The following is a 27,967-nucleotide window of genomic DNA, read 5'->3' as shown; positions in this document are numbered from 1 at the left end:
TAAAAAAAAAAACATTGCAATAATTATCGATCTGAAAGGATTAATTTAAATCTACGTACATCCTAGTACTTGAACATCTTTTTAAATTGAGCATTTTATTTATTTTTGTAGACATCTAATCAAGTGTTTTAATCCGGATAATAAATAATAACAACTTCAAAACATACATATAACGTTTAAGCGATACAACATATAAACAAAAACAAAAAATTTTATGCTGTGCATTTCTTCAAATTTCACAAAATGATGAACTTTTTTTTTTACTATACTTTATTTAACTTATCAACACTTTATTTCACATATACATAGTTTAGTACTCGATCTATCAATATTAAGTATTTACCAAACAATTAATAAAAAGATGTCAGTGATTATTTAAGTCATTCATGATAGAATTAATAGTTTTTAATTAAATCTAAATTTTGTTTTTTTTTACTTCGATATGTTTTGATAAATATTCTATAATATCAATCTGTCTGTCTCATGGCATAATGGAAAGTATATTTGGCTAACGGAGGTTTCGGAGCATGGCAGGGTTAATAAAAACAGAATAAAGTGTTAAATATAATATTTTTAAATAGATTTACCTGCAGTGCAGGTTTAATCACCATGTCTTCGTAAAATTAATGGTCAAATAACAATTTCTTCAATCCCATGTACTGCACATATAGAGGGATCATTCTGGAAGAATTATGCCATTTTCCTGTTTAATTATTATAACTTTAAGTGAGTAGTAAATAAAGAAATACTTTGGAGTTTTGCAAACAAAAAAAATAATGAAAAAAAACACTTGTAGCTTCTTCTTTAAACGACTTTATTAATTCGAGTTTGGAGAAGAGGAATTAATGTGTATATGTTGGACAATCCTGAATAAGAATGCATTTATTACTATCATCTCTAACATATCCTTCGTTACAAAAGCAACCTTCAACACAATTAAATGTACAGGGTCCTGGTGAATAATAATTTCGACAGGTATAGGGACAAGCAGTTCCACAAGCTTGGTAAACCTCCTGCGGGTAAGGACACTTTAGTCCTGTTACTGAAAATAATTTTTATAAAATATAAATTAAAAATTTAATGAATAAACTTATATTATATATATTATATACCGTGAAAATACTAATTATTAAGTTATGGTGTTCAATTACACTCACATATGCAGCAAGCATGTCAGTGACAGAAAGGTTGAATGTTTGAAAGTACGAAGATCATGGTACTAACCAAATAATCTTATAAAAAGCTTTGTTAAATATTCACATCGGAACGGGAAAACCCACTGAGGATACATTATCATAAATTTGAAACTGTGAACATGTGTTTGATGAAAAATAAATAGATAAATCTTGCTTATTGGTGTGTTCTGATCAGAAAACTTGCAGAAAATATCTATAGATGAAGATATCGCAAAGCCATGTTGTCAGTGTCGGTTTGAAAGCGTATTGCAAACTACGAAAGTACTAATTTCTTCTGATAAGCCAAACATGATTAAACATATATGACATATATACTAGCGCAATACAATGCATGTACAATTTATGCTTGTACATTCTATGTTTAGAAATGATAAAACGAAAAGATTTTATTTTCCTTTTAAATATAACAATACTTAATATTTATTGACCTTTAGATGATTGGTCTGCTATGAAGACATACAGGAATCTGTAACGCAACTATCTTTATAAAAATTAAAATAAAAGATGAATGTGCGGCTAAACGATGTATGATAGATGCAAATGATGAAATGAGGAAGGAATGCAAAGATGAGATAATCAGTATCAATAAAATTAAGAAAAGTTTGTTGAGATGGTCTGGACATGTGGAATGAATGAGTGAGGAGAGAATGGTAAAACAAATTTATGAGGCGAATGTAGTAGAGGTCGAGTCGAAAAAGGAGTAGAGGAAGACAGAGAAAAAAAACAGAGAAATCAGGTATATCAAATACTTGAAAGCAGTCAGCTAAGGAATAGAAATAATCGGCGGATATCTATGAACTTAGAAGAGGCGAAGAATGTTTGCAAAGGGTGGTGTGGTGTTCTATTCTCTCAGGCTACACCTGCGGTAGGTGGCATGACGGTTAGTTTAGTTTAAGTTATCTTTATAAAAGGATCCAAAAATGTACTATTTTGTTCTAGGCCAGTTGAGAAATTTTTACCTGAATGTGTGCATGAGGATCCACATGAATTATATTCTTCATTTGTCTTTTCAAACCCTGGTCGCTTATACTGACAATCTGACGGTAGAATACATATCCATTCACTATTCCTTACATATCCTTTCGCACAAAAACAGCCGACAATACATTGAGATAAGCAAGGCGGATTTTTGCAATTTTCACAGGTTGCTGGACATGATGTGCCACACTCAGAAAATAATTCAAATGGTCCAAAACACTTTGCAGATGATGTTGCTAAAATAAATTCAATATAAACATTTGATAGGTTAAAATTTATACATATATGTACCATAATTTATAAAGTTGATTTTTTTATTGTCTTTTTAAGATTCAACTTTTATTGTTTGTTTTTAAGAATCATAATTTCCGAAAAACAATAAAAAGAAAACAATACATTATAATATTATTTATATTCAAAGCATTTACTTTGTGGTCAAACATTTTAATTGATATTAGTAATGTTAGTAAATAACCACTCACCGACTACTTCTGTCTACCGGTTTCGAGACGTACCCGTCTCTTCGTCAGGACATACACTACAATTTAACAATCATGCGAACAACACTTGGTGTAGTGTTGTTCGCATGATTGTTAAATTGTAGTGTATGTCCTGACGAAGAGACGGGTACGTCTCGAAACCGGTAGACAGAAGTAGTCGGTGAGTGGTTATTTACTAACATTACTAATATCAATTCAATACATTATAAATTATAGTTCATAAATATATTCTCTACATATTATCGTTATGTTTCTTCAAATGTTTTTTCATTCTATTATTTTTTAAAACATTATACATATAAGTAGTCAGTGTCAAAATTCTCATTGCATACAGAAAATTCTATTTTTAAATTTGATAATTCAATGAAAAGCAAAACTTAATCTAAAACACCAAAATGTATACACATAGATGAAAGCTGAGCGGAGATTTGTTTCTCTTTAGCACATTAATCTCTATAGTAGCAAGATATAAGAAATTTTTTCTCCCCGGACTTATTGTTTGGGACTTGGGTTTTGCGGGACTATTCCTGCCTTTCCAGATATAGTAGGAGCCATAGGCGGTATCTATGGAGAGGCTAATACATATACCAATTTTCTCTTCATCTAGTTGGTAACACTGAGATAATCACATTCAAACAAAATTTGAAATGATGTCCACTGCCAGAGCTCAATGAAAGGTCCATAATTCAGGATACAGAAATGTAACAAGCGCCAATGATACATGACTTAGGTTACCACAAAAAGAAAATAAATAAAGAAATTCCCCTTTTAAATGTATTTTCTACTTCAAGTTTAATTTTATGAATAAAAAAGTAAAAGTCTTACAGAATTTTGATGTCAGTATGAATAACATGAAAAATGTATAACACAAACAAATTGCCATTTTTATTGCCACTGTCAAGTGTGTAATGAATATTTTTCAAAGATTTTTTGATATATTGCATATATTCTTCTGTTTTGGTGTGAAATTTACTTAACAATGATTATTATTTAGTAAAAAAGTGCTACAAAATATCTGCCAACAAACAAAAAACTCAATAATTCGTAATTGGATAATTAGAAATTTTATATACTTTTTAGTAAACTAATTTTTTTTTCATAGAAAATTTTGAATTTGTAAATGAAACTGTTATTTTTAAATGCTTTACCGTTTTAGCTGCCAGAGAAAAAAAATATTCACATAATTTATAAAAAGATAAGGTGAAAACACATATCCTGTAGAAACAGTTCGAAAGCACCCTAATATGTAATAATAAATTTATGGTAAAAAAATATATGCATGGATGTAAAAGTTGTTGTATGTTCCTGTTTTTTTTTTTTAATTGTTTTTAAACATTGTCACCAATATCATTAAATCGATACATTTATAGTGAATGAAAAAATTACACCATTTTTTTTTGCCTTCAAAGAATACTTAAAAAAAGCCTTGGTTCCATTTTTATGAAAATTCTGTTTCCAACCAGTATCACAAAAGCGACGAGTTTTGGCCAAAAATAATATGTTTTTTTGGTTGTCAAATTTGTATTTTACATATTTTTAAAACAATTTTTTGACTTTATTTGCATATTTTTTTTGTTGAAATATGGTCATAATACGAGTATCAACATCCAATAATATGTACTTTATAATATTGAGTGTTATAAAATTACTGTATTACAATATTTACATGAAATTCACAGCAATAATATCACCACTTCAAGCGATATCATAGATTTCGTAAAAATAATTAGTAATTTCTTACATCGAGACATTTGGAATTTAACAATATTTTGAACAAATGCATTATTAATGCATTCCTAAATTACGTACTATTGAGTTTTTACCATACTGCTCTTGAAAATCTTATGACATACTTATATTATGTGATGTCATATGCATAATGAGCGAGGCATTCTTTCTTGTTTACATAATATTTCCAACACTTAAATTTTAATTAGCGGTTCGTACTTCGTTCCAATGTCCAATGTTCTATGTCGGTCCAATGTCCTAGAAGGTAAGGAAGGAATGGAGTAATAAAAGAAAAATATAATGTTCTGTAAATGATTGTTAGAGCTATGTTATTTTAAAATAGTTGAATGCATTTAAAATTAAGATATCTTTATAAAAATTTCCATCATTTATAATAATAAAGTTAAGTATATTATATTTTATTTATTGTTTCGGCATTAACTTTGTGGTAAGACATGTTACAATGATTAAAGAAAACACTTTGTTTTTTACCACTTGAGTTTTATTATAGACTACATGTTTCAGAAGTTAAACTTCCATCATTCAGGTCTGTATAATAACAGACTGTATAATAATGTTATTATACAGACCTGAATGATGGAAGTTTAACTTCTGAAACATGTAAACTCTATAATAAAACTCAAGTGGTAAAAAACGAAGTGTTTTCTTTAATCATTGTAAGTATATTATATGTATGTACTTGCATTATACGAAGGTTGCAAGAAAAATTCGAATTAAATTCATAAAAATATATTTTAAAATAATAAAACAACTTCTTTTTTGAGTATTTAATTAACAAAGCATCGGGCAGAAAACAATATACATATTCTATAAAACTTTTAATTGCTAAATGTGTAAATGCAAATGAATGTAATTAAAAAAATAAACTGCATTTGTGGTGTATTTGAAATGATATATTTATACCTAAATAGAAATATCTTAACACATTGTTGGCGGGCAGTTGTTTCATTAACCCCAGGCCTAATTAGTGTACTAACTAGGGTCGTATACTTATCACAAATAACCGCACACTCAACTCTGATCTTAACAAGGTTTTTTTGGCGTCTCGCGCTGTACCAAAAGTAAGCAAATAGAACGCTTATAACCGGCTTCTGCTCTCTACCAGCAGTATTGTAAAAGTCGCTTAAAAGCGTTTCCCACAAACAATGTGTTAATAGCCATTTTCTAGTTATTCTTTTTTAAGATCATAAGGGTGTATATCTGTCTAAATCCATTTATTGGGCCTTGGCAAATCTCTCTGAGACATCCTTCCAGTTGGCTACATCAAAGATACGCTTAACATAGTCGGCACGGACATTTTTGTATTGCAAGTAATAAGCGTGCTCCCACACATCAATTCCAAATAGTGGGATAAGACCTGTGGAAAAAGAATAGTAAAAATATTTAATATCTCTAACTTGTTATATCAATCACCGTAGGATGGAAAACAGATTATGATCTGACACCCCTAACAATTCACACTTTTCATCAAAGCTTAATACATTTCGGATGGGTATTTTTTACACCTGCAGACAGCTGGTGAAGGGATTTGATAATTGTGTACATATATAGTTTAGATTTTAACAAAGAGATTTAGTACATAATATTTATATAAAACCTATTAATTCCTTCTTTTCTGACTTTGAAATGACGCCGGTGCAGTAGGTAAAAATACACTTCCCATCCTTAAGCATCAATCATCCGAACAAGTAGATATACTTTTCCCATCCTAAGTGTGACTTAAAACATGGGTCGTATGTAGAAAACTGCGTTGTTTTAATGAAGTTTTTTTGATTGTAAATTTTACACAAGGCAAATATAAAATTTGCATCAGATGGGTCAATGTTTCTCAACCATTTTTCAGCAGCGGTCCCCATTTGTAATCGAGATTTTTATGTTGGCAACCTCTTTTTTATTTTTTTTATTCTTCATGCAATCTTGTATAATGTATATAACTATGGAGATGCACATAATGTATAACAAGGAGATTTACATAGCTGTAAAAATAATAAGCTGCTTACCAGTTGTTCCCTCAAGAGGGTCTTGGTTACTGCAGGTGGCAATTTGAAGCTTTTTGGATTCTTTGTTGAAACCCAACCAACCCCAGCCGGAACCTTGAACAGCGATGGAACGGTTCGCCAGTGTATCTTTCATTTTATCCAGTGATCCAAAATCTCTATAAATCAGTAAAGCAAAGATATTAGTATAATGTAGACCAAATATGCATATTTTGTTTATTAGCCACTGGTTTACAGCACTTAGTAAATTATGTTTGAATGCATAACTAAAGCATAAAAATAAGTATAAGCAAAAATAAACAAAAAAAACATGCAAGACATTTTTCCAAACTAAGGTAAAAAGCAGTATGTAGTATTGAGTAATATCCTAGAACCATTAGGTTAAAAGACCCATTTTCAGTCAAACATATAAGTAAATTACCCAATTCACCTCTTAAAGTACCTAAATTATATATTGCTTTTTATTTTGTGTTTTCGCCTGTTGATGAGAACATCTGTAGTTCTCTAGACTAGTCGAGATTACATTAATAAACTCAAAAGTGGTCTTATACAAGTGTTTTATTTCTATGCTTGAATCATTGTGTCATTCTACAATTTTAATACCAAATCAATAAATAATGTTAAGTGAGCCAGCATTGTTAAACAGACATTTTGCCTTCCGATATGGCATTGCAGTAGCTCATAAAAAAATCTTTGTTCGTTATAAAATATTCTTTTTTAAATCTTAACATTAGGTATGAGCAATTTCTTTTGACATTGATATCAATGTTTTTTCCCAAATCAATATAATTTTGGTTCACATCATCTCAATTTTTGTTTTCATCGTCCAGAGAAAGACTTTCTTTTTTGCTTATTCGTTTTTGCTGAGCTAAACACATCCGATTTTAGATGGCCCCTTTAGTCTTAAATTAATATTAAAATTATAGTGAGAGATTAAGTGCATTCCCCCATTTTTTATTCTACTTTCACATGGCTATAATGAAATGCAAGGCATAAAATAAGCAAAAAACGTAAAGACAAAAGGAGGTAATATTTATTAAATTACCTCTCGATAGCAGAAAGAAGCTCTTTCGATGGAGTTCCACCATTGGGAGACAAGTTATTCCAGAATATTGTGTGGTTGATGTGACCTCCTCCATTGAAACGAAGAGCTGGCTCCAGAGAAATAATTGTGGAAATATCACCTGTAGCAAATAATACACATGAATGTAGAATTAATAGGAGGAGCTTCCTAACAACACCATTTTTTCTGTATCACAACCGATGCACAGATCACTGTACAGGTAACCACCGTTTTGCGCCCGTTCGATTTACGCCAATTCACAATTATTGAACTTCTCCAAGGTACTTAGCCATATTTATGGATATTTTTTTTGAGGTTTTTAAACAGACGACCATAGTATGAATAATAAGTACACATTTTAATTAAAAAATCATAACTGTCTAAATACTCAGTCTTAAGAAATTGGTTATAATCTTGGATACTGTCAGAGCTTAAAATGCCATAAGTACCATGCACTGTTTTTACCTTAGGTGCTCATAGACGTTTATGAGCAGTGATTAGGTAAATATAGATTTTGATTAAATTTTTAACATCTCAACATAGATGAAGAAGAATATGGAAGTCTGGGCATTTACTGGGCTTACGACTGTTATAGGCTTGGTTAAGTGATCACTTTACACAAATGTAACATACACCAATTTTACCCATGATTGCCAACCACACTACTCAAATCTTTGGAACTTCTAGATATATTGATGGAACTCGTGACACAGTATGTGAGTTTACAACAGCCATAAATATAGCAACAGTCACAGGAAGTGTTTCAATGATTAAAACTTAAAATATGATTAAAATAATGGTATCTTCTTCATCTATGTTGGAATAGAAAAAGCTTATAGTTAGCAGACCCTTTTTATTTATATGCAAGGACAAGGACTAAAAATAACTCCTAATTGGAGATAATCCAGATTTGTGAAGTTTTTGGACAAACTCAAAATGTTGTAAATCATTACGATTGGTTGAGGGATGAAAAGTGGTTATCTTTGTATAACTATTGGTACCTTTAGCTTGCGCAGCGGCAAGTTTGTCATCGGCAGCATTCAAATTGGCAACATATGTGGCGTGGTGTTTGGAATGATGCAGAGCCATTATGTCTCCAGATATGACCGGCTCCAAGGCCTTGTATTCGTACGGCAAGTCCGGCAGAGTGTGCTTCTGTTTGGAACAAACATTGTGCAGAGATTTTCGCCTGTAAAGTAAATATAATTTTTAACTTTTAAGAAACGTCTGAGACATTACTATCTATCATTAGATTCCTAAAAGTCCATCAAACCTCCTCTCCTAGTTTTTCTCTCTACCTCCTTTTTTCCTTTGCCTTCCTTATTATCATCAAATTGTAATCTACGTTTTTTTTTTTTTTTTAAATATTCAAGCACTATCTACCCTTTGATTGCAAACAGCTATATATCAAACGTTTTGACCAATATCACTAGTCTGTTTTTGGTTGGTTGGAAGATATTGCTTTTTAGCAATAAGCCTGCCAATGTACTTATTTCTTTTCTTTTTTCTTTTACATAAAGTTTAAATAAGTAAAAATATTAAATTTATTTATATTAAGCAATTACCAGAAGGTTTAATTACTTCAATTAAAAACAAAGGCCTCCCAAATCATTGCAAGACTATGTTTTTTGAAGGTGCATTAAGTTAGGTATTCACAAGGTTAGGTTAGGTTAGGATCATGTAGTGCTTCGCACATCTGGACTTCTTCAATGGAGACATTGTGCTTGCAACAACTGTGTAAATGAGTGTTCCTCAGTATGCATCAATCATAAGCGCAGTATGCATCAATCAGATTCACAAGATTTACAGTGTCGGATTCGATTGATGGCAATACTTCATTAACTTTTCGCGTACTGATCATCCAAAGATTACACTTGATTGGAAACGGGGTACCAAAAGACCCTAGTTCATATTTGTATGGAAATCGTAATACACAGCTCGCAGCAAGTACCAATTCGCCGTCAGTTGAGTCATAGACGAGACATCCTTTCCAGCCCGTGTTCAGGTGCCGACTTACAGCAGCCATCCCATAAGCGAGAGACCGGAAATTGGATCGAATGAAAGCGGAGTAATCTAACTGTCTCGCTCTCTCCTTACAGTAATACCGCATTTATTAGAGTGAAAGAAACAACAGATAAAATAAAATAAAAAATAAGTACGTAGATCTCGCATTATTGACTGATTGTCCTTTTTATAATAGATAATATTTTGAAACATTTAATAATTTGAAATTATAAATAAAAAAATGAGGGAAAATTTTCTTTATGATTGCAAAAAATATGGAGTAAGTAGCTCTTATAATACTAAAGTCATTGAATTACAATTCATATATGAGGGGTTTCAATCCCCCTGTTAGGGTGGGGACTGACCGGAGCCATTTTGTCGTAATGTAACACGTTACGATGCGAGCATTCGTATAGTCAGTACAGCGGTCGGAGCGCTCGCCGCGAACGATGTTATGACAAAATGTTCCGGTCAGTCCTACCATTAGAGCCGGGTAGGTTAAAGTATAATATTTTGCCACTAAAGAACCACAAAGCATTATTTTGTCAGATTTTAACAGTTATTGTTGTAAAAATGCAGTAATTTTTAAGGTGTAGTTGAACTCAATTATTCAATTCATTGAATTCAAATATTCAATGAATTACTGACTTAGTTTCGAATAGAATTTGGCTAACAAATGATTCGTATTACTAATCACTTCGCAAAACAGATAAAATAAGTTCTTAAATATATTCTTATTATTAGAAATAGGTACATCAATGAACATAATAATGAAGGTTGTTTTAAAACAAACAAGATTATGTAATAAAGTACAATCTAAAAAATATACAGAATTAGTAGTAAAAATATGTTTTGAAATATACGTTTAGTACAATTTGAGAAATAATCGCTAACTCTCGATATCAAATACGTCTTGGTTCACGTAAGGTTAAATTAAGTTACGATAAGGCTTTTAAGTAAAGGATTTGTAAAACATAATTTAAATGAAATATCTAAATACATTCATGGTAAATTATTAACAAAACTTACAGAATTGATACAGAAGACACGCGAATTGCAAACATTTTTATTTCGAAGAGCCGGCTGTGTCAAGTCCACAAACGTCAAATTCGGCAGAAAAATAACATTACGCAATTTGCGCATGCGCAAATACATGAAGAGACGTGTGACTAAAAAATAATATTTAGTACCTAACTACCTATAGAATTAATGTATTTATTGAAACAAAATATTAGGGCAAAGGGTATTTTTTTAGGGAATAAGGGTGAACAAAATTAATTTTAATTCAGTACCCCGTACTAAAACGATCACCCCCCTGAACAGGAAGTGTTACAATGATAAAAACTTCAAATAATGGTTTCTTATTCACGATAAAAAAGAATAGTACCTTATAACTATAATTTTAAAATGTAAAATGTAAATATTAGTTTACTCTTTAACCGCAGGTTCGTACGTTAAATACGTACTACACCTGTGACATTATTTTTTGTGTCTGCTATGCGAATATCACATAAAAAAGGATGAGGAAGTAAAAAAAATGCTTGAATGTAACCAGATGCTCGATAAAGAGATTAAATATGAGAGGATAGAAATTTTGTAAGTAAATTAATATGTATTAAACCCATCTTTGTCGTCTGACCACTTTTCTTACTCAAATGGTGCAAATGGGGATCACAATGAATCAATGCGGTGTCAACTTAATAGGAATTACACAAAGGCAGGGCGATCAGTCCTTCGGTCCAGTTTAATGAATATAGGACTGGATTATGTTTAATAGGATGCAAATGACGTAAGTGAAGGTGTAGAGAATGAATGAATTACTGCTGTTTAGGAAAGGAAATGGAGGAGCAGTATTAGGTATTAGTTTCATGCCCCACCCAAACAGGGTTGAAGTTTACATTATTCATATATACAATGCCTTTAAGATATATTAATATATTAAATTAAGATACCTCAAATAAACATTATCATTTTTTAAAATTATTTATCTCTCTTTCCAACATTATCAAATAAGTACTGTTACGATGGCCAGTACTTTTGCACCTAGCAAATGGATTATATTTTGTTGTTTGATGATTTACAATAGTGAAAAAGAATACAGCTACGTAAGTAAAAATTCCGAGAAGTAACCAATCAAACCAAACCCATTATGAACATTAATTTGAACAGGTGTACTTAATCAGATAACAATGAATCAAAAATGTTTTTACATTGAAACCTAGGGTGTTCATACAACAAGGATTGACATAAATATTGATTGAGATTATGTGAGCATTCTTTGATTGTGTTTTTTTAAATATTTTTACTTGATGATAACGGTTTTAATAATATGAAATATATGTTTATAGAATATAATGATGTAAGATAGATGTAAGGAAAGAATTCAAGCCTGAAATAAGCATTATCGATAAAAGTAAAGTTGTGTTGAAATGGTTTGGGCATGTGGAACAAATGAGTGAAAGAAAAACAGGAAAACAGATTTATGAGACAAATGTTGTTGGGAATAGGAGCAGAAGAAGACTGAGGTATGTTAAAATATGTCAAATATTTACAAGTGGTCAGGAGTCTTTATTATCGGCGAGTATTCATGAGGAGATGCATGAATATGGAAAAGGGGAAGGTTGTTTTCGAAGACGGATTAGTGTGGTATTCTATTCTCTCTGCCTTTCCCTGCGGTGAAGCAGCATGATGGCTAGTTAGTTAGTTTTAACTTATTTATAAATAGATACTTAAGAAAACATTGAAGCGACCCAGGAGTTTAATAAATAAATGAAAAGATGTAATGCGGTGAAGCAGCATGATGGCTAGTTAGTTAGTTGTTAACTTATTTATAAATACATACTTAAGAAAACATTGAAGAGACCCAGGAGTTTAATAAATAAATGAAAAGATGTTATGCGTATGGACAGCAATGAAGATTTGGCACAATAAATCAAATAAAACCTTTTATCTGGTCACAATAAGAGTTTATTGAAGAGAGTATTGGTTAGTGCGATTGGTTACTATGCTAGCAGTTCTAGGTTCGATATCCTAAGGTGTTAATTAATATGAATTTAAGTGATTTAAAAAAAAATTGTAATACTTATATTATCTTGGATTGGTAAGAAAAATTGGACTGATCACATTACCTCTTTGTAATTAACAATCAAGATAACACTTTGTTGAAATCATGTACTGCCCTATGTACCAACCATTGAGTGAAGACAAGAAGAGTAAAATAATATTTTATTTTAACACGCCTTGTACCACTTTTTGTCCAAATAATAGTCAATGTTAAGTAAACTTAATAGCAAACTGAAAAAAAAACTATAAAACAGTAGACTAATAAAAATATTGTTTACTGTCATCATTTCGTAAAACATGACGTTCTGTTTGTGTTACACGTTTTTCACGTTACTTGTACTTGGATTAAAATTTGGTAAGAGTTGTAATCTTTATACTCATTAAATACCATTTTTATTTGAATATATTTTACAACAAATGTTTGTTTATTTGAGATACTATTTTTTTGATGTTTTAATGTTTAAGCCAGCATTTTATTCAGATTATGGAATTTATTGTTTACGTAATTTAGGACTTTTATGTAATACCACATTATTTAATGTAATGAGGATTGTTTTTTTTTTCTAGATGAGGGCTTGACACAGGTCGTTGGAATAGTACCTATAAGCGCAGTACTTACTCGTAAGGTTTTATTTTTTAATATAAAGAAATAATGTTTACCATAATGATAATAACATGCTAACGCTTTAAGTTTTGTACCAACATTTGTTGTTAGAACCACATTTTAAATTATAAAACAAATACTTAGTTTTTCACAAATATTTTATTTGATCAGTGACCGGAATTCATTACCGACACTATCAGACTTATGATGTCAATAACAATGAAACCCGGTCACTGGTCAGATAAAACAATTGTGGAAAAAACTATAAAGTTGTTTTCTTACCTTTGTTATAGCTATTGAAATTTGGTCTCAACATTACGCTTTAGTAAGAATGGTCACAGTTTTTTTTAATGAATTGTAAGCCAAAGATACAAAAGTCAGGTACACTTAAATGTTTAAAGTAGACATTCTAAAAATATATAAGCAATCAGCATGTGAGTATGAATAGTTAATTGTGTACAAATTATATGCCCAGGACATTAATGAAGAGTAATGTTTTTCAATTTGAAGAGCAATTCCGTTTTATATCCATGAGAAGTAATACATGCAGCATTTTCTTATCTCTGGTCTAAATGTACTACTTTATAGTATAATAGTTAAAAATTATTTCATAAGTATTAACTAGATGTCTCTACATTCTTTCTAATCATAAAGTTTGGAAAATACATAAATTTATATAAGTAAACCAATAATAAGCAGCTGTTTATTTACACATTTCAGCACCACCAACTACAAATTGTAGCGGACAGTTTGAATTATTTTCTGAGTGTGGCACGGCATGTCCTGCTACCTGCGATAATTACGAAACTCCATTTCCTTGTACATTACAGTGTATTGTTGGATGTTTTTGCGAAGAAGGATATGTGAGGGATGCTGAATGGAAGTGTATTCTGCCTTCCGATTGTCCACCAAAAGGTATTGAAATATACAAAATCAATAAGGTTATCAATATTTAAGGCATCAACTTTGTGCTCAGACGTTTTCGGCAATCTGGACCAGGTCTAATCCAATGCCCCTATAATCAAACATGCCTATAACACGTTTGCACATATATTTTGGCATATATATGTAAACTATAAACTGGTTGTAACTGGTTAGCGCCACCGCAAATTAAATCAATATCAATATGTTTAGTCATTAATTTTCTGTAAGTGCAATAGCATGAATGACAGTTATTCTTTAAAAAACTTTGTGCTGTCCCGACTTTATTAACATCCCACAGGAACAGTTGCCTGTCCCACCATTGCCTTCCTTCCGAGGTGAACGCACACATTCTATTGTTTTGTCCTCCCCTTATGTGATTCTCTGCCTCTGTTCACCCGTGAAGTCCTTCTTTATTCTTTATTTTTTTGTTCTCTGAGTGTTTTTTTTATTTTATTTTTTTGTTTTCTTTGCTTGTCTCTGTTTTTTTTTGTAACTTAACTCTTTTGTAACTGTGTTACTTTAGTTTTAAATCATTATCTTAAATATAAGTTTTTTTCTGATAAAAGATATACCAATTTTTTTCTCTCTCTTTTCTTCTGGATTATTAAAAAAAATATACGCATAGGGATCCTGAGGGGTGGGGACGAAGTGTGAGCCTTTGTTCATATATCCTCCTCCCTATATGTGTTTGTGTTTTCTAGTTGAGACACCAAAATGTGAAAAGGCAAACGAAGAGTATAACTTTTGTGGGACCGCATGCCCCGACACATGTGAGAACTATGGAACTCCTCGCATTTGCACGAGGCAGTGCGTTATCGGATGCTTTTGCAAAAGTGGTTATGTAAGAGATTCCAATGGAGATTGTATCCTCATTGCAGATTGTCCACTAAAAGGTAAATAGCTTATTAAATTTCTCAACAGAGATGGAGCATCCTTTTGTATGAAAGGAATATGGAAGTCTGGGCATTCTTAGGAGTTACGACCTGGTATTAATTAGCCTTCTAATACCGGGTTGTTCTCTAAGAATGCCCAGACTTCCATATTCCCTTGGTATAAAAAGATGCTTTTTGTTCGTTGAGACATTAAATACATCTTTTTGTATCACTCTTGAGAGTTTTAATGCAGTGTTTGAGTACAATCAAATAAAATAAAAAAGTTAATTAATTACTGTGGAAAGAATATTAAAAACTAACTAAGTATCACGCAGCTTCCTGTAGGGGTAAGGAGAGAGAATAGAACCCCATACCAATCTGTCTTTGCAAACAATCATCATTTCTTCCACATTTATGCATCTCGTCGTACATACTCGCTGATTATTCCAACTCCTGATCTGACCACTTTCAAGTATTTGAAATACTTGATCGTGTCAAGTTTTCCTCAGTCTTCCTGTGCTCATATGTCTAACTATATTCATCTCATTTATTTCCTTTACTTTATTTCTTCACCAATTCGTTACTTTTATCAATAAAGCTTATCTTGGCCTTGCATTCTTTCCTTATTTCACCATTCGAACATCTATCATTTTCTGCACATTGTTTTGAGAAATAGCATTTTGACTGTATTCAGTCTACTTTTATCCTTCTATTGTCAACTCCAGAGTTGACTTGAGTTAGTTACTTGGCAATACACAACTCAGTCCTGGTACCAACTCTAATAAATCATTAGAGTTGGTACCAGGACTGAGTTGTGTATTGCCAGATAAGCTTTCGCTGAAAGGTTTTTAGTTTCCTAATTATAGAATGTAAAATAAATGTAATATTTTATAATATTATTTTATTAATTATAAATTTCTTTCATGATTTTTTTTCTGAAACTAGCACCAAAGTGTCCCAACCTGAATGAGGTTTACCAAACATGTGGAACCGCTTGTCCGTCTACTTGTAGAAATTATAATTCACCAGGCCCCTGTACATTTAATTGTGTTGAAGGCTGCTTTTGTGACACAGGATATGTAAGAGACGATAATAATAAATGCATTCTCATAAAAGAGTGTCCTAAATGTAAGTATTGAATCTTTTGATACATCATACTACTGCTTACTACTTAAACATATTTACTCCGAATGTGTAGTAAACAGAGTCCACAAACTGCTTCTAAACTATTCTGTTGGCCACCAGCTCACTTGCATCCTTAAAAGTTAATTTCAAGTCCCGAATCTCAGAAGAGGGCTTCCGATGGATTGTCAGCAATGAACATCCTGAGCGGAAGGAACCCGATGCCTTGTAAAAGAGGCAAGCTTGATGGCGGCTCTTAGGAGACATGCAAAGTATATGGCCTTGCCCACTGAATCGCCTTTTCTTAGTGATAGTTATGATCATGGGTTTCTGCGTTCTACTCTACATTTCCTCGTTCCTTATGAAGTCAACCTACTGCATACCTAAGATTATTAGCAGGCATCTATTCTCAAAGCTGAGTATACGACTGCTATGGGCATTTGTAAGGTGCTATATCTCACAGCCTCTTCATTTGAACACTGTGCACATGAAAAGATGTTTTGTCTCTTTTGAAATATCATATCTTGATAAATAAAGAAGTTCCTGTTATATACTCGTGCAAACAAAAAAATGTAATTTACATGGTACAAGTACCTACTTTCAAACATTGCCAAGTGCTGTGTATCAGTCTTGTATGTATTATGACACCGCAAACTGTCTTCCATAAATTAAATGTATTTTGTGTTTCTACTTCTTCTATAATGTATTTCTACTTTTCTGTATTGTGTTATTAGATGGGAAGCTACCAACACATTTCAGTCTGTGTAAAGACTATGTGTGTGTGTGTTTTTTATTATATTTATATGCATTTTGTTCAAACTTACCTACCAAAAAAGATATAAAAATAGCCAATCCTCTTTGACTCAATCTTTGTGTTGTTTTTGCAAATTGATATTGAATTGAGACTTTTCAGATGGTAAATGTAAGTTGGCATCTATTTTTGAATCACAACTGAAGCCGGGAGTGGCTTGCGAGAGACAGTGTGACGGACCATTTCAGTGTTCAGCGCCACCAAAGGGAAAGTGTGTATGCGCAAGTGGCAACTTGAGAGACTCTAATGGCCAATGTGTTCCTCCAAGCAAATGTCCAGGTAAAATATTGCCAACTTTTAATTAAAGATTTACTTGGTAAATACCACTATTTCTTAAAATCTACTGTGATGCATCATTTTCAAACGTCGTAATGACGCGGAATGCATCGAAACACGTATCACAGTAGATTTTAAGAAATAGTGGCATTTACTAACAAACACTTTAATTAAAAATGGATAGATTTTTCCACAAAGTAACTGCCGAACCAAGTAATGAAAATATTGTTTAATTAATATAATAATTTTCATAAATAATTTTCTAAGCGTAGTACAATCCATGCATAATGGGCATATTTTGTGTGCATCATTAGATGATGATGTACCAAATATAAGAAAAGGTAGACTAAGTAAATAATTTGTTTGGAACATACTCTGATATGTACACGAACTATAGAAAACCTAATTCTATACATTATGGGGTGTTTTGTAAAAGTTGATAAATTATTTTAAAAAAATGATATTTTCGAAACCGGTTGAAAATAAATATCAAAAACTTAAGTGATTAAAAGCACACTTGGAGTTTTATTTTCTAAAGCTTATAAAATGTGCCACAAAGTGTCAGCAAAACATTCAAGAAAATATTATTATTTCAATGATGATCACGATTTTTCTTAAAAATTTTAGATTTTATTTTGATAATTTTATTTTCAGCTGCTTGCAGTGGGGCAAATGAAATATACGATTCCAGAGTTATAGATGACTTGAAATGTAGCAATATTTATAAACTTGGTCGTCCAAAGCAGACGCCTGTTGAAGGTTGCTATTGTAAGACAGGATATGCAAGGAATAAGAAAGGAGCTTGTATATCCATCGGCAAATGCCTGAAAAATAAATATTAATAACATCGATGTGTATATTTTTAATTCTGAAAAATACTTCGTAACATATTTATTAAAAACTAAACTTCAACACGAAAAGCCGAATCAAAAAAATATTTCTAAAAATAAATTTTGTACATCTTTTATTTTTTCATACTATCCTACGACTTTCCAAGAAATCTATTGTATGTTTCATTTTTTTAATTTTATATTTACTTTGTAAATACCACTATTTCTTAAAATCTTCCTGCGCCATTTTCAAACACCCTAAACTTCTTTCGAAACACGTGTCAAAATGGATTTTAATGAAAAGGGGAATTTACAATGTATTTCTTTAATTAAATATAGATATATCGCTCACTCCTTTCAAGAACGTCATAAATCAAAAAAACTTGATTTTTACATGTATTGTATTAAAAATGAATATCAAGCTACTTTTTAAACTTTTTACTGTGCAACAGATCTTTTTAGGTAAAACTTGAATGTTTTTTCTCCATTTGAAAAATATTTAGTATATTTAAAAAAAAATACTTAAACAATACATTTTCTTCAAAATGCAAAAACAACACTTTCTGCCCTGTAGCGGGTAAATATTAAGTTAAAAATATGCCGTTTTGCTGGGATATAGAACATTTTCTGGGTATTCCGAAAACATGCACTACTGGAAATTGACGATTTTTGATTTATGATGTTCTTGAAAGGAGTGAGCGATATATCACCACAAAGTGACTGCCAAATCAATAAAATATTTTTTTTTCATTTTATGGTATTTTTTTTTAATGACGACCGAATGACAACCGGGGTTAATGATCATAGTTAAAATACATAAAGTAAGAATATTTAAAACATAGTAAATGTGTAAATCTTGTCTATGTTCAAGTAATACTATGTTTTATTTTTAATGTTATTAAGCAGTAAATAAAGTACGAAATGATTTAAATAAACATTATTTTGTGAAACGCAAACGCGGTTAGATACAAGAATATCAAATATATAAATTAAGAGAGAATATTAAAAATCGTAATATGGTAATTACGTGTCTAAATGTATCGCCTGCGTAGTGATTTTGTTAGTATATTTGGCTAGCATGCTGGGATCCAGGGTCGATCCCCGGGGGAAATCCCAAATAATAAAAGTCATATTTATTCAAAATCACCCTTGACTGGTACCCGAAGTGCAGGACTGATCACCTTACCTTCATATAATTAACGATAAATCGGTAGTGTAAAGGCAAAGGGGTATATCTGTAAAATTTTGTTCCACAAAATGACTAAAATAGTGTATTCCATAATCTGGCAAAAGAATAAAGCTGTAGTTGCAGTACTTATTTAGTTTTCTTAAGATATGTACATTTAAAAATACATAAAACAAATGAGTTATTTAATTTCGCAAGTTTTTTTTGCTCTCCTGTAAAATTTGGTCTGAGACAGATATACCCCTTTGCCTTTACACTACTGAAATATACTACGTCTATGCGATGCAGTATCCTATGAACCATTCGATGCGTATGAGGGTTTAAAAGAGAATATATATTTTCTCAACATTTGACGTTCGATTGCGACTAAGGGTGATATAACAAGATGTATTGATATCTATGAATGTGAAAGAGACGAAGATTGCGTGCAAAGACAGATTGGTGTGGAGTTATATTTTTTCTGCCTACACCTGCGGGAGTGGCTTGATAGTTAGTTATTTTTTTTTGTATTTATGACACTTTGTATATGAAGGAATATATTTTAGGTAGGTACATAAATACGTTTTTTAAACATTTTATTAATTATATGTATTACGGCTCTTTAGGCATAGCCTGTGTTGAGCCGAAATACTTACATGTTAATACAATAAAGATTTTTTTTTAAATTATTAGATTATAAACATTACATACAATGGATACAATAACAATTTACAGTAGAAAGGTTTTACAATAAAATAATTACAAACATAAATTTTTAATTAATGTTTAACTCAGTAAATACCACTATTTCTTAAAATCATTGTTTCGATGCATTCCGCATCATTTTCAAACACCGTATGTGAAATTAATTCTAAATTTTAGAGTTGGGTCCTTGGGACGTTGAAGGTTGAAGCTGGGGTTGTAGCTGTTTCTTAATTTTTATTTATTTGTTTACTTTTAATTTTTAATTTTTATTTCTTATCAGTGGGAACATCAGACAATAAAGGGGGAGGCTTTAGTCATTGTCATATTGTTAATTATGGGTTTATTGTTATTTATATTTTTATGAAATTCTATTGTTTCAAAATGTTGCAGTTTATGGCTTTTCGTATTAATTATTTTTAGGATTTCTAAGTTATTGTGGGTAAATTTGTGATCATTATCAATTGAATGGTTAGCGAATTCCGAAAAATTATTATTTCTCAAACATAATTCGTGTTCCTTGATTCTTGTTTTGAATTTTCTGGAAGTCGTGCCAATGTACCACAAAGTGACTACCGAATCAATTAATGAAATTACAAATATTAAGCCTGGACTCTAATCTTTCTACCAACGAGAAGCGACTATCGACTGACACTGTTCTTAGAAACGTGATCACTTTTGGAATTCTTAATGTTTTGATACTTTATATTAAAAAGAAGATATTTAAGTTTTACGAAGCATACAATGTGAATTCAATGCCAAGATTCCCCTTTTATACTTGATAAAGAACAGACTATTCAAACATTTAAAACACGCGTTTGATTGTTAATGCAAACGATTTGGTTAAGGAGAATATTGACACAGGTGAAAATATGAATTTTCTAATAATTTTTTTGAAATAATCCTTACATTTAAAGCACAACTAATTTTCTCCGCCTCCGTAGGATAATGGTTACTCGGCTACCGTACTGGAGGACTCGGGTTTGATTCCCAAGGGGGGTCGAATAAATAAAAATGATATTTTCAGTCTGATATTTATTCAATATTACCCTGGACTGGTCCCAGAAGCGGATGGCTGATCACGTTTCCTTTAAATACTAACGATCAAGATAACACTGCATTCAAATGGTGCAGTACCCTATGCACCATCGGGTGCGGATAAGGGTTTGAAGAATCTTGGGACTGTCTGATTCTAGAACAGTATCAGTTCTTTTGACCAGTGCCAGACCTAAATCAATCAATCTAACCCTTATCCTCATCCAATGGTGCATAGGGCTCTGCATAGTATTGATGCAGTGTTATCTTGACGTACCTACACGAAGGCAAGGTGATCACTCCTGCGCCTCAGGGACCAGCCCAGAGTAAATAAATATTAGAGTGTAAAGTAAATAAATATTAGTTTGTAAAATAAATAAATATTAGAGTGTAAAATCACTAATATTAATTTTCACCCCCCCCTGCGAGTTGATCCCGGGACCTCTAGCATGGTAGCTTAACACGCTAACCATTACACCACTTAGCTGGATCTACTATCGATTTACTTGGCTCACACCTTCAGGCACTTGCTCACAAGGAAGGGGAGAATAATACGTTCCGTTTAATTTACAAACGTGTATCTTCGTCTCTTTTTAGTAAGTGGCTAGGAGTTAGATTACATTAGATACAGCGCTGCTCTCGACTCAAAGGGTGGTAATTGCATATTTGTCAAAAAATACATATCTGTTTCCAACTACACGTTTAAAAAAAGGGTTTATGAAAAAATCCTCACTTCCCTCCAGGGGTAGACAGAGAGAATAGAACAAGTCTTTGCAAAAACTCTTTGCCTGTTCAACATTCAGGAAAAATAGATCCACTTTTTCATAATAAAGCCAAAATGTGTGGTTGTCAATCATGGGTAGAATGGTGAATGTTGCACGTGTTTAAAGTGATCACTTAACCAGCCTACTCAAGTAAAAACTCAAAAGTAAGGCTTCCATATTCTTCGACTTCTTTGTTGACATGTAAAAATGACTCCTAAAGTGGAGAAAAATTATTTGGACATACTCAAAATTGCATTGAACATACTCAAAAAAGCATCGTTTAAAAATTACATTCTTTTTTTTTGATCGAAAAACCAAATTGATCCAAAATTTACAAAAAATATTTATTATCTAAAAACCCGCATGTGCAAGACAATGTCTACTGGATCCGTTTATATAATATAATAATATAATTAATCCAAAAAAAAGTAATTATGGAAGTAGGTATACAAGATGATGGAAACAATTCACTTTTGATTTTAACTGTAGTCAAGATTCTACGTGTGATGGAAATAAATATATTTCTGTAGACACAGCTGTAATAGGAGCACAATGAATTGTTGGTAAGTGACACATTTTGAAACACCAGGTATCCTCAGTGTTATATTTGCCTGGTCTAAAATGGCTGTAAAAGTCATGTCATTTACTCTTAAGTTATTAATTTTATGTGTAGTCGTTCAAAATGGTAGTAAGTTTCATTTCTTAAGTATTATCTGATGTTGAATGTTGACTATAGTGGTGTTGTGCGTACTGATGGTTAAGTCCTTTGATTTCTAGGTTGTTTTAAGGCAAGTAGTCAGATAAAGAAATGCTTCGGGAGACACGAGTATTATCGAGTGTGTGGGCCGCCGTGTCCTCTTACGTGTTATGACTTGATTGAAAAGTCGGCCTGTCGCAAAGAAGACGTTTGTGTCAAAGGATGTTTTTGCAAGCACGGCTTTTACAGAAATGATCAAAACGAATGCGTCCTTCCCGAAGACTGCTTTCCAGAACGTGAGTACAAATGCAAAATATAATTACTTAGTGTTTCCAAATCCTGTTTCATAATAAGTTTTGTGTGAACAAGGTTTTGGACTCGCTCAAAATGGTATGAATAAAATAACTGGTCAAATTATAAGCTTCAAAAAAAATAAAATCATGTTTTCAAGCATCTCTCATTATGTGAAATAATTGTAGTAGAATCTTGCATAGATTTAAAATAAAGTTCTCTATTTTAAATCTATGCTATATATATATATATATATATATATATATATATATATATATATATATATATATATATATATATATATACATATATATATATATATATATATATATATATATATATATATATATATATATATATATATATATATATATATAAATATATATATATGTATATATATATATATACATATATATATATATATATATATATATATATATATATATATATATATATATATATATATATATATATATATATATATATATGTATATATATATATTTATATATATAAATATATATATATATATATATATATATATATATATATATATATATATATATATATATATATATATATATATATATATATATATATATATATATATATATATATATATATATAAATATATATATATATATATATATATATATATATATATATATATATATATATATATATATATATATATATATATATATATATATATATTTATAAATATATATATATATATATATATATATATATATATATATATATATATATATATATATATATATATATATATATATATATATATATATATATATATATATATATATATATATATATATATATATATATATATATATATATTTATATATATATATATATATATATATATGTTTATATAAATCATTAATCTCATGGGAGTATACTAGCTTTTAATTTAAATTGATTATTACAAAACGTGTAAAATTCAAACCGGTAAATTGTTATTAACAACCCCTAAAAGGTTTTGCACAAATAAGCCACCTCCGTAGTGTACTGGTTAGCGCATTTGGCTACCATCTGGAGGTCTCGTGTTCGATTCCCAGAGGGGTCAAAATCAATAAAACTTATTTTAACTCTGGATTTAAAATTACTCTGGACTTTCACGCAATTGACTATACTATCCAGGTAACACTGTATTGATGCGATGCAGTGCCCTGTGCACCATTGGTTGCCGATAAGGATCAGAAGAATATTAGTAACCTTAGTTTTTTTTTAAAGGTTATTATTATTTTGTATTTATTTATTTTTATTAGGGTTATTTAGTACTAATCTCATATATAATAATTGTGTTTTAGTGTTTTTTTGGCATATTAAAATAATTTCCTTTCATAGTATAATGGATAGTTAATTGAGAAACCTGTTTTTTTACAAACGCGACCTAATATAATCAGACAAATGAATGTGGCCTTTATAAATGAAAAGGTTCTCCATAATTGGTAAAGTGGTTACCGAGTTCAATTCCTAGTGAGTTGTAAATAAAATTTACTGTTTTTATACCGTATTATTTATTATATACAGTATGCAATGGTATCTCAATCGGAAGATTGAGGTATTGACGCATTATGTGTCATTGGATGCAGATAAGAGACAACATTAAGAAAAGTATGTTAATGTTAATAGTGATAATAAAAATCAATGAAACTACTTACCGTAAAATCGACTAAAATCTTTCATGTAATATGCATCCTAAAATATTTTCTATATTTTATAAATATTCTGCTTCTAATGGTGCATAGGGCACTGCATCATATTGAAACAGTGTCGACTTGATGACTAACAACACGAAGATAAGGCCACTTATCCTGCGATTTAGAAGTAAGTATTTAAGTGAATTAGTCATTTTTCTTTTCCACGAATCCCAAAGGGAAAAACCGTCTCGAAAATTGAACATCAGACATGAGGCTCGGTAGTCGAATGCTCTTTCCACTTTACCACAAAGGCAGGCAATTTATAAGCTAATTTAGTATGTGCGCTCTTATATTTGAACATTTTAAACTAATTTTTGTTGGTCTTTTTTTGTATGTTTAAAGGAATATTCCGTAAAGTCTTTATTTTTAGAGGTTTGTCTGCAAGTAGGAAAGTAAGGATAGTGGGTAGATGTAAATTATACATCACAAAAATTCAATCCAATTGAATATAAATATTTCTTGTATTCATTTTTCAATTGCTGGGAACCTAACATGCCAGATTCGCAATCGAGCACCTACCCGACCACGCCATGCCACCTGACTAACATTTGTTCTGTATTCTTCAAAAATATCAGTGGTTTATATTTACGTTTTTTGACAATAATTTTCCAGTGCATACTACGTGCAAAACACCGTTGGAAGTTTATAACGAATGCCTTGCAAACTGCGAGTATACCTGTGATAACTTCGGTACTAATTTCCACTGTCCCGATGCCTGCAAGGGTGGCTGTATATGCCAAGATGGTCTGGTGAGAAACGAAGAGGGAAATTGCATACCTCCTTCCTTTTGTAGGAAGAATCTAGCTGGTGAGTATGGAATATAGTAAAAAATCATATTATAAAACCCTAATAAAATATGACTGATTTTTAAATAATGTATTACTAAGTAAATACCACATTTCTCTAAGAAAAAGTGGTATTTACTAAGTAATACATGAATTAAAAATGTATAGATTTTACCACAAATTGACATCCGAATCAATTAATGTAAATATTATTGATTTTGTGGGGAGGGTTTCTTTTTTCAAATCAAAAGGCTTTCTTTTTTCTTATTTTTTATTCATATTATTATATTTTAGTACAACAGTTCTCAAACTTTTTTGATGACGAAACCCATTTAAAATACTAACTATTTTATGGAACCCTAAAACAAGCTAAGCTTAGTTTTATGTTGATTTTCATCTATAATCATTAAACGAAAAATAAAGCAAAAAAAGGTACATTATTATACATTTTGAATTAATGTTTTACTTTGAAAATACCGCTATTTCTTCAAATCTTTTGTGACACGTGATTTAATGCATTCAGCATCATATTTACCAAGTAGAACTTAAATTAAAAATGCATAGATATTTACCATAAGGTGACTGCCGAATCAAGAAATAAAATTAGTTTCAAATCAAGTTGAGACACTCTAATACTCATTTTGTTTGTTAAATTATTATAACTGTAAATTTGAAATGATGAAAAGATTTTGATGATTCTAGATCCTTTGCCATGTGGAACATCTCTGGAAGATTTCCACTACTGCAGAGCAGCATGCGAGTCCACATGCCAGAATTTTGGTACCGAATTGAATTGTTCCGAAGAATGCAAGGCAGGTTGCATCTGCAAAGAGGGATTGGTCCGAGATGAAAATGGCCGGTGCATAATGCCAAAATACTGCAAAAATCTAGAAAGCATTGAAGGTAATCTTATTTTTTGGATATTAAAAGCATTGTTAACATTGTGGTATGGTAATATAACACTCTCCTTATAATTCATCGTTCACTTTGTGTAATACCACTTTTATAAACACTTAGTCATGACAACCGGTTTTGGAATAATCATTTCATCATCAGGTTATAAAAATAAAATTATTACGGTTCAATATTTATTCAAAAATAAAATTTTGAAATAGAGGAAGAAGACTAAATTGAAAATTGAAATTGAAATTGAAGGTAATCTTGATTATTTATTATTTTTATTGTGCTACTGAAATTTGAAGGTTGGCAATCGCTGTTCGCAGTAGCCCTATCATAAGTCTTTATCAGTGGCTGCTGCAGCCTTTTGAGAGACTGGGTAAAAAATACATTTTGAATATTTCATTTAATAATTGGGTAAAAGTTCTTCGTTTTATTTAGTAACCACGACATGAGTATTTATAAACAAAGGTTTTCGAGAGAGAGAAATAATTATTTGACAGATGCCACGCAACAGGCTGGTTTATATGAGGAAATGCATGAATTAGGAAGGGGCGATGATTGTTTAAAATACAAATTGCTTTGGCGTTCTATTTTCTCTACGTACCCCCGCTGGGAAGCGGCGTGATGGCTAGTTAGTCATAATAGTTTTAGACTAACTCTGTTATATTTCAAGTAAATGTTCATTAAACTTATACGTAAATATTTACGAATGCATACATTTATGAGCATATATACTCACTGTATGTTATATACACATACCCACATATTCGATTATATATATATATATATATATATATATATATATATATATATATATATATATATATATATATATATATATATATATATATATATATATATATATATATATATATAAATTTGTGTGTGTGTGTATTTTTTAAAATACGTTTTACTACATATTTGTAGTTGTTTATAATGTTTCTTTTGTTATTTTTCATTCTTATCATAGTAAGTTAGTTAATTAGTTAGTTTAAAAAAAAACATGGAACGTGTGTTCACAACAAACTCACAATAAGTTTACAAAAATATGTAAAATTTAGTTGTGTATTTAGTCGTCTAATCAACATTTTTTATTTATTTTTATTTATTTATATACATTTTTCCAGGTTTTTGCGGAGGTCCTCACGAATACTTTGACTGTGGCTCTCCATGTGAACAGAAATGCAGTACATTGGGGCAACCTTGCAAAAAGTTCTCCGCTCAGTGTGTGAACAAATGCTACTGCCACAGGGGATTTGCCAGAGATCACAGAAATGTTTGCATCCCTATTAAAAAGTGTCCCAGATCCACCCCAAGCTTACTTGCTATCTTTAATTCGCTCCGAAGCTGAATGAAAACTTTATTCTAAATTATTTGAGTATCAAAATTATAATATGAAAGTAATATTATTTAAATAATTAATACATAGTTAAGATACGTCGTGCAAGTTACTTTTTCCGCTGTTAATCTTAATTTTATAAAAAATGTGTTTTAATTTACAAAAAAATCTTAGATTTCAATCAAAAGAGCAATTGTCAGAAAAACATCGTTTGCTTATTACCTAGACCGTACGTATTTTTATTTTCAGACTTATGAATTAAGAAAGGCGTGAATTAATGGTCTCATTATTAAAAAATTCGGCATTCTTCGAAAGTACATATTTTTAAAGAATAATAATATTAAATAAAAAATTATATTTCTTTTCATCCCTTTTTATTCCCTACAAGCAAGCTTTTGTTTTAAAATTTTATTACTATAATTTATATATGTAGATAGCGACTGGATTTTTACAGTACACGTCTGGACATCTATAGAGCTAATGAACTCTCATTGTCTGTTTTAAGTGATCACTTTATACGCTGTGTAATAAACATCATTCTTCCCATGATTGACAACCACATAAAACAGATTTCGGAA

At 30.7% G+C, this 27,967-nt stretch overlaps 3 protein-coding genes across 3 annotated transcripts; 1 reads left to right on the top strand and 2 right to left on the bottom strand.

Annotated features, from left to right (window-relative positions):
- Nucleotides 1-790: 790 nt before the first annotated feature.
- Nucleotides 791-4,929, bottom strand: LOC148313053 (serine protease inhibitor swm-1-like). Its single transcript, XM_088268544.1, has 3 exons — nucleotides 3,500-4,929; nucleotides 2,156-2,410; nucleotides 791-1,042 (listed from the first exon to the last, which is right to left on the bottom strand). The coding sequence occupies exons 1-3, from the start codon at nucleotides 3,555-3,557 to the stop codon at nucleotides 843-845; spliced, it is 513 nt and encodes a 170-aa protein (XP_088124670.1). The 5' UTR covers nucleotides 3,558-4,929; the 3' UTR covers nucleotides 791-842.
- A 207-nt stretch (nucleotides 4,930-5,136) lies between these two features.
- Sod2 (superoxide dismutase 2) lies at nucleotides 5,137-10,615 on the bottom strand. Its single transcript, XM_088268533.1, has 5 exons — nucleotides 10,517-10,615; nucleotides 8,485-8,672; nucleotides 7,466-7,604; nucleotides 6,424-6,578; nucleotides 5,137-5,780 (listed from the first exon to the last, which is right to left on the bottom strand). The coding sequence occupies exons 1-5, from the start codon at nucleotides 10,549-10,551 to the stop codon at nucleotides 5,638-5,640; spliced, it is 660 nt and encodes a 219-aa protein (XP_088124659.1). The 5' UTR covers nucleotides 10,552-10,615; the 3' UTR covers nucleotides 5,137-5,637.
- A 2,211-nt stretch (nucleotides 10,616-12,826) lies between these two features.
- Nucleotides 12,827-27,745, top strand: LOC148313051 (zonadhesin-like). Its single transcript, XM_088269440.1, has 12 exons — nucleotides 12,827-12,905; nucleotides 13,118-13,171; nucleotides 13,875-14,069; nucleotides 14,780-14,971; nucleotides 15,896-16,078; nucleotides 16,986-17,162; nucleotides 17,814-17,990; nucleotides 22,224-22,343; nucleotides 22,433-22,648; nucleotides 24,978-25,172; nucleotides 25,853-26,053; nucleotides 27,178-27,745. The coding sequence occupies exons 1-12, from the start codon at nucleotides 12,848-12,850 to the stop codon at nucleotides 27,399-27,401; spliced, it is 1,992 nt and encodes a 663-aa protein (XP_088125566.1). The 5' UTR covers nucleotides 12,827-12,847; the 3' UTR covers nucleotides 27,402-27,745.
- The last annotated feature ends 222 nt before the right edge of the window (nucleotides 27,746-27,967 follow it).

The sequence above is a fragment of the Brachycentrus maculatus genome, unplaced genomic scaffold (assembly GCF_059751285.1).
Source record: "Brachycentrus maculatus isolate JH-2025_06_01 unplaced genomic scaffold, ASM5975128v1 h1tg000024l, whole genome shotgun sequence".
Classification (NCBI taxonomy): domain Eukaryota; kingdom Metazoa; phylum Arthropoda; class Insecta; order Trichoptera; family Brachycentridae; genus Brachycentrus; species Brachycentrus maculatus.
The sequence above is the reverse complement of the archived record's forward strand: the minus strand, read 5'-3'. Positions and strand labels throughout refer to the sequence as shown.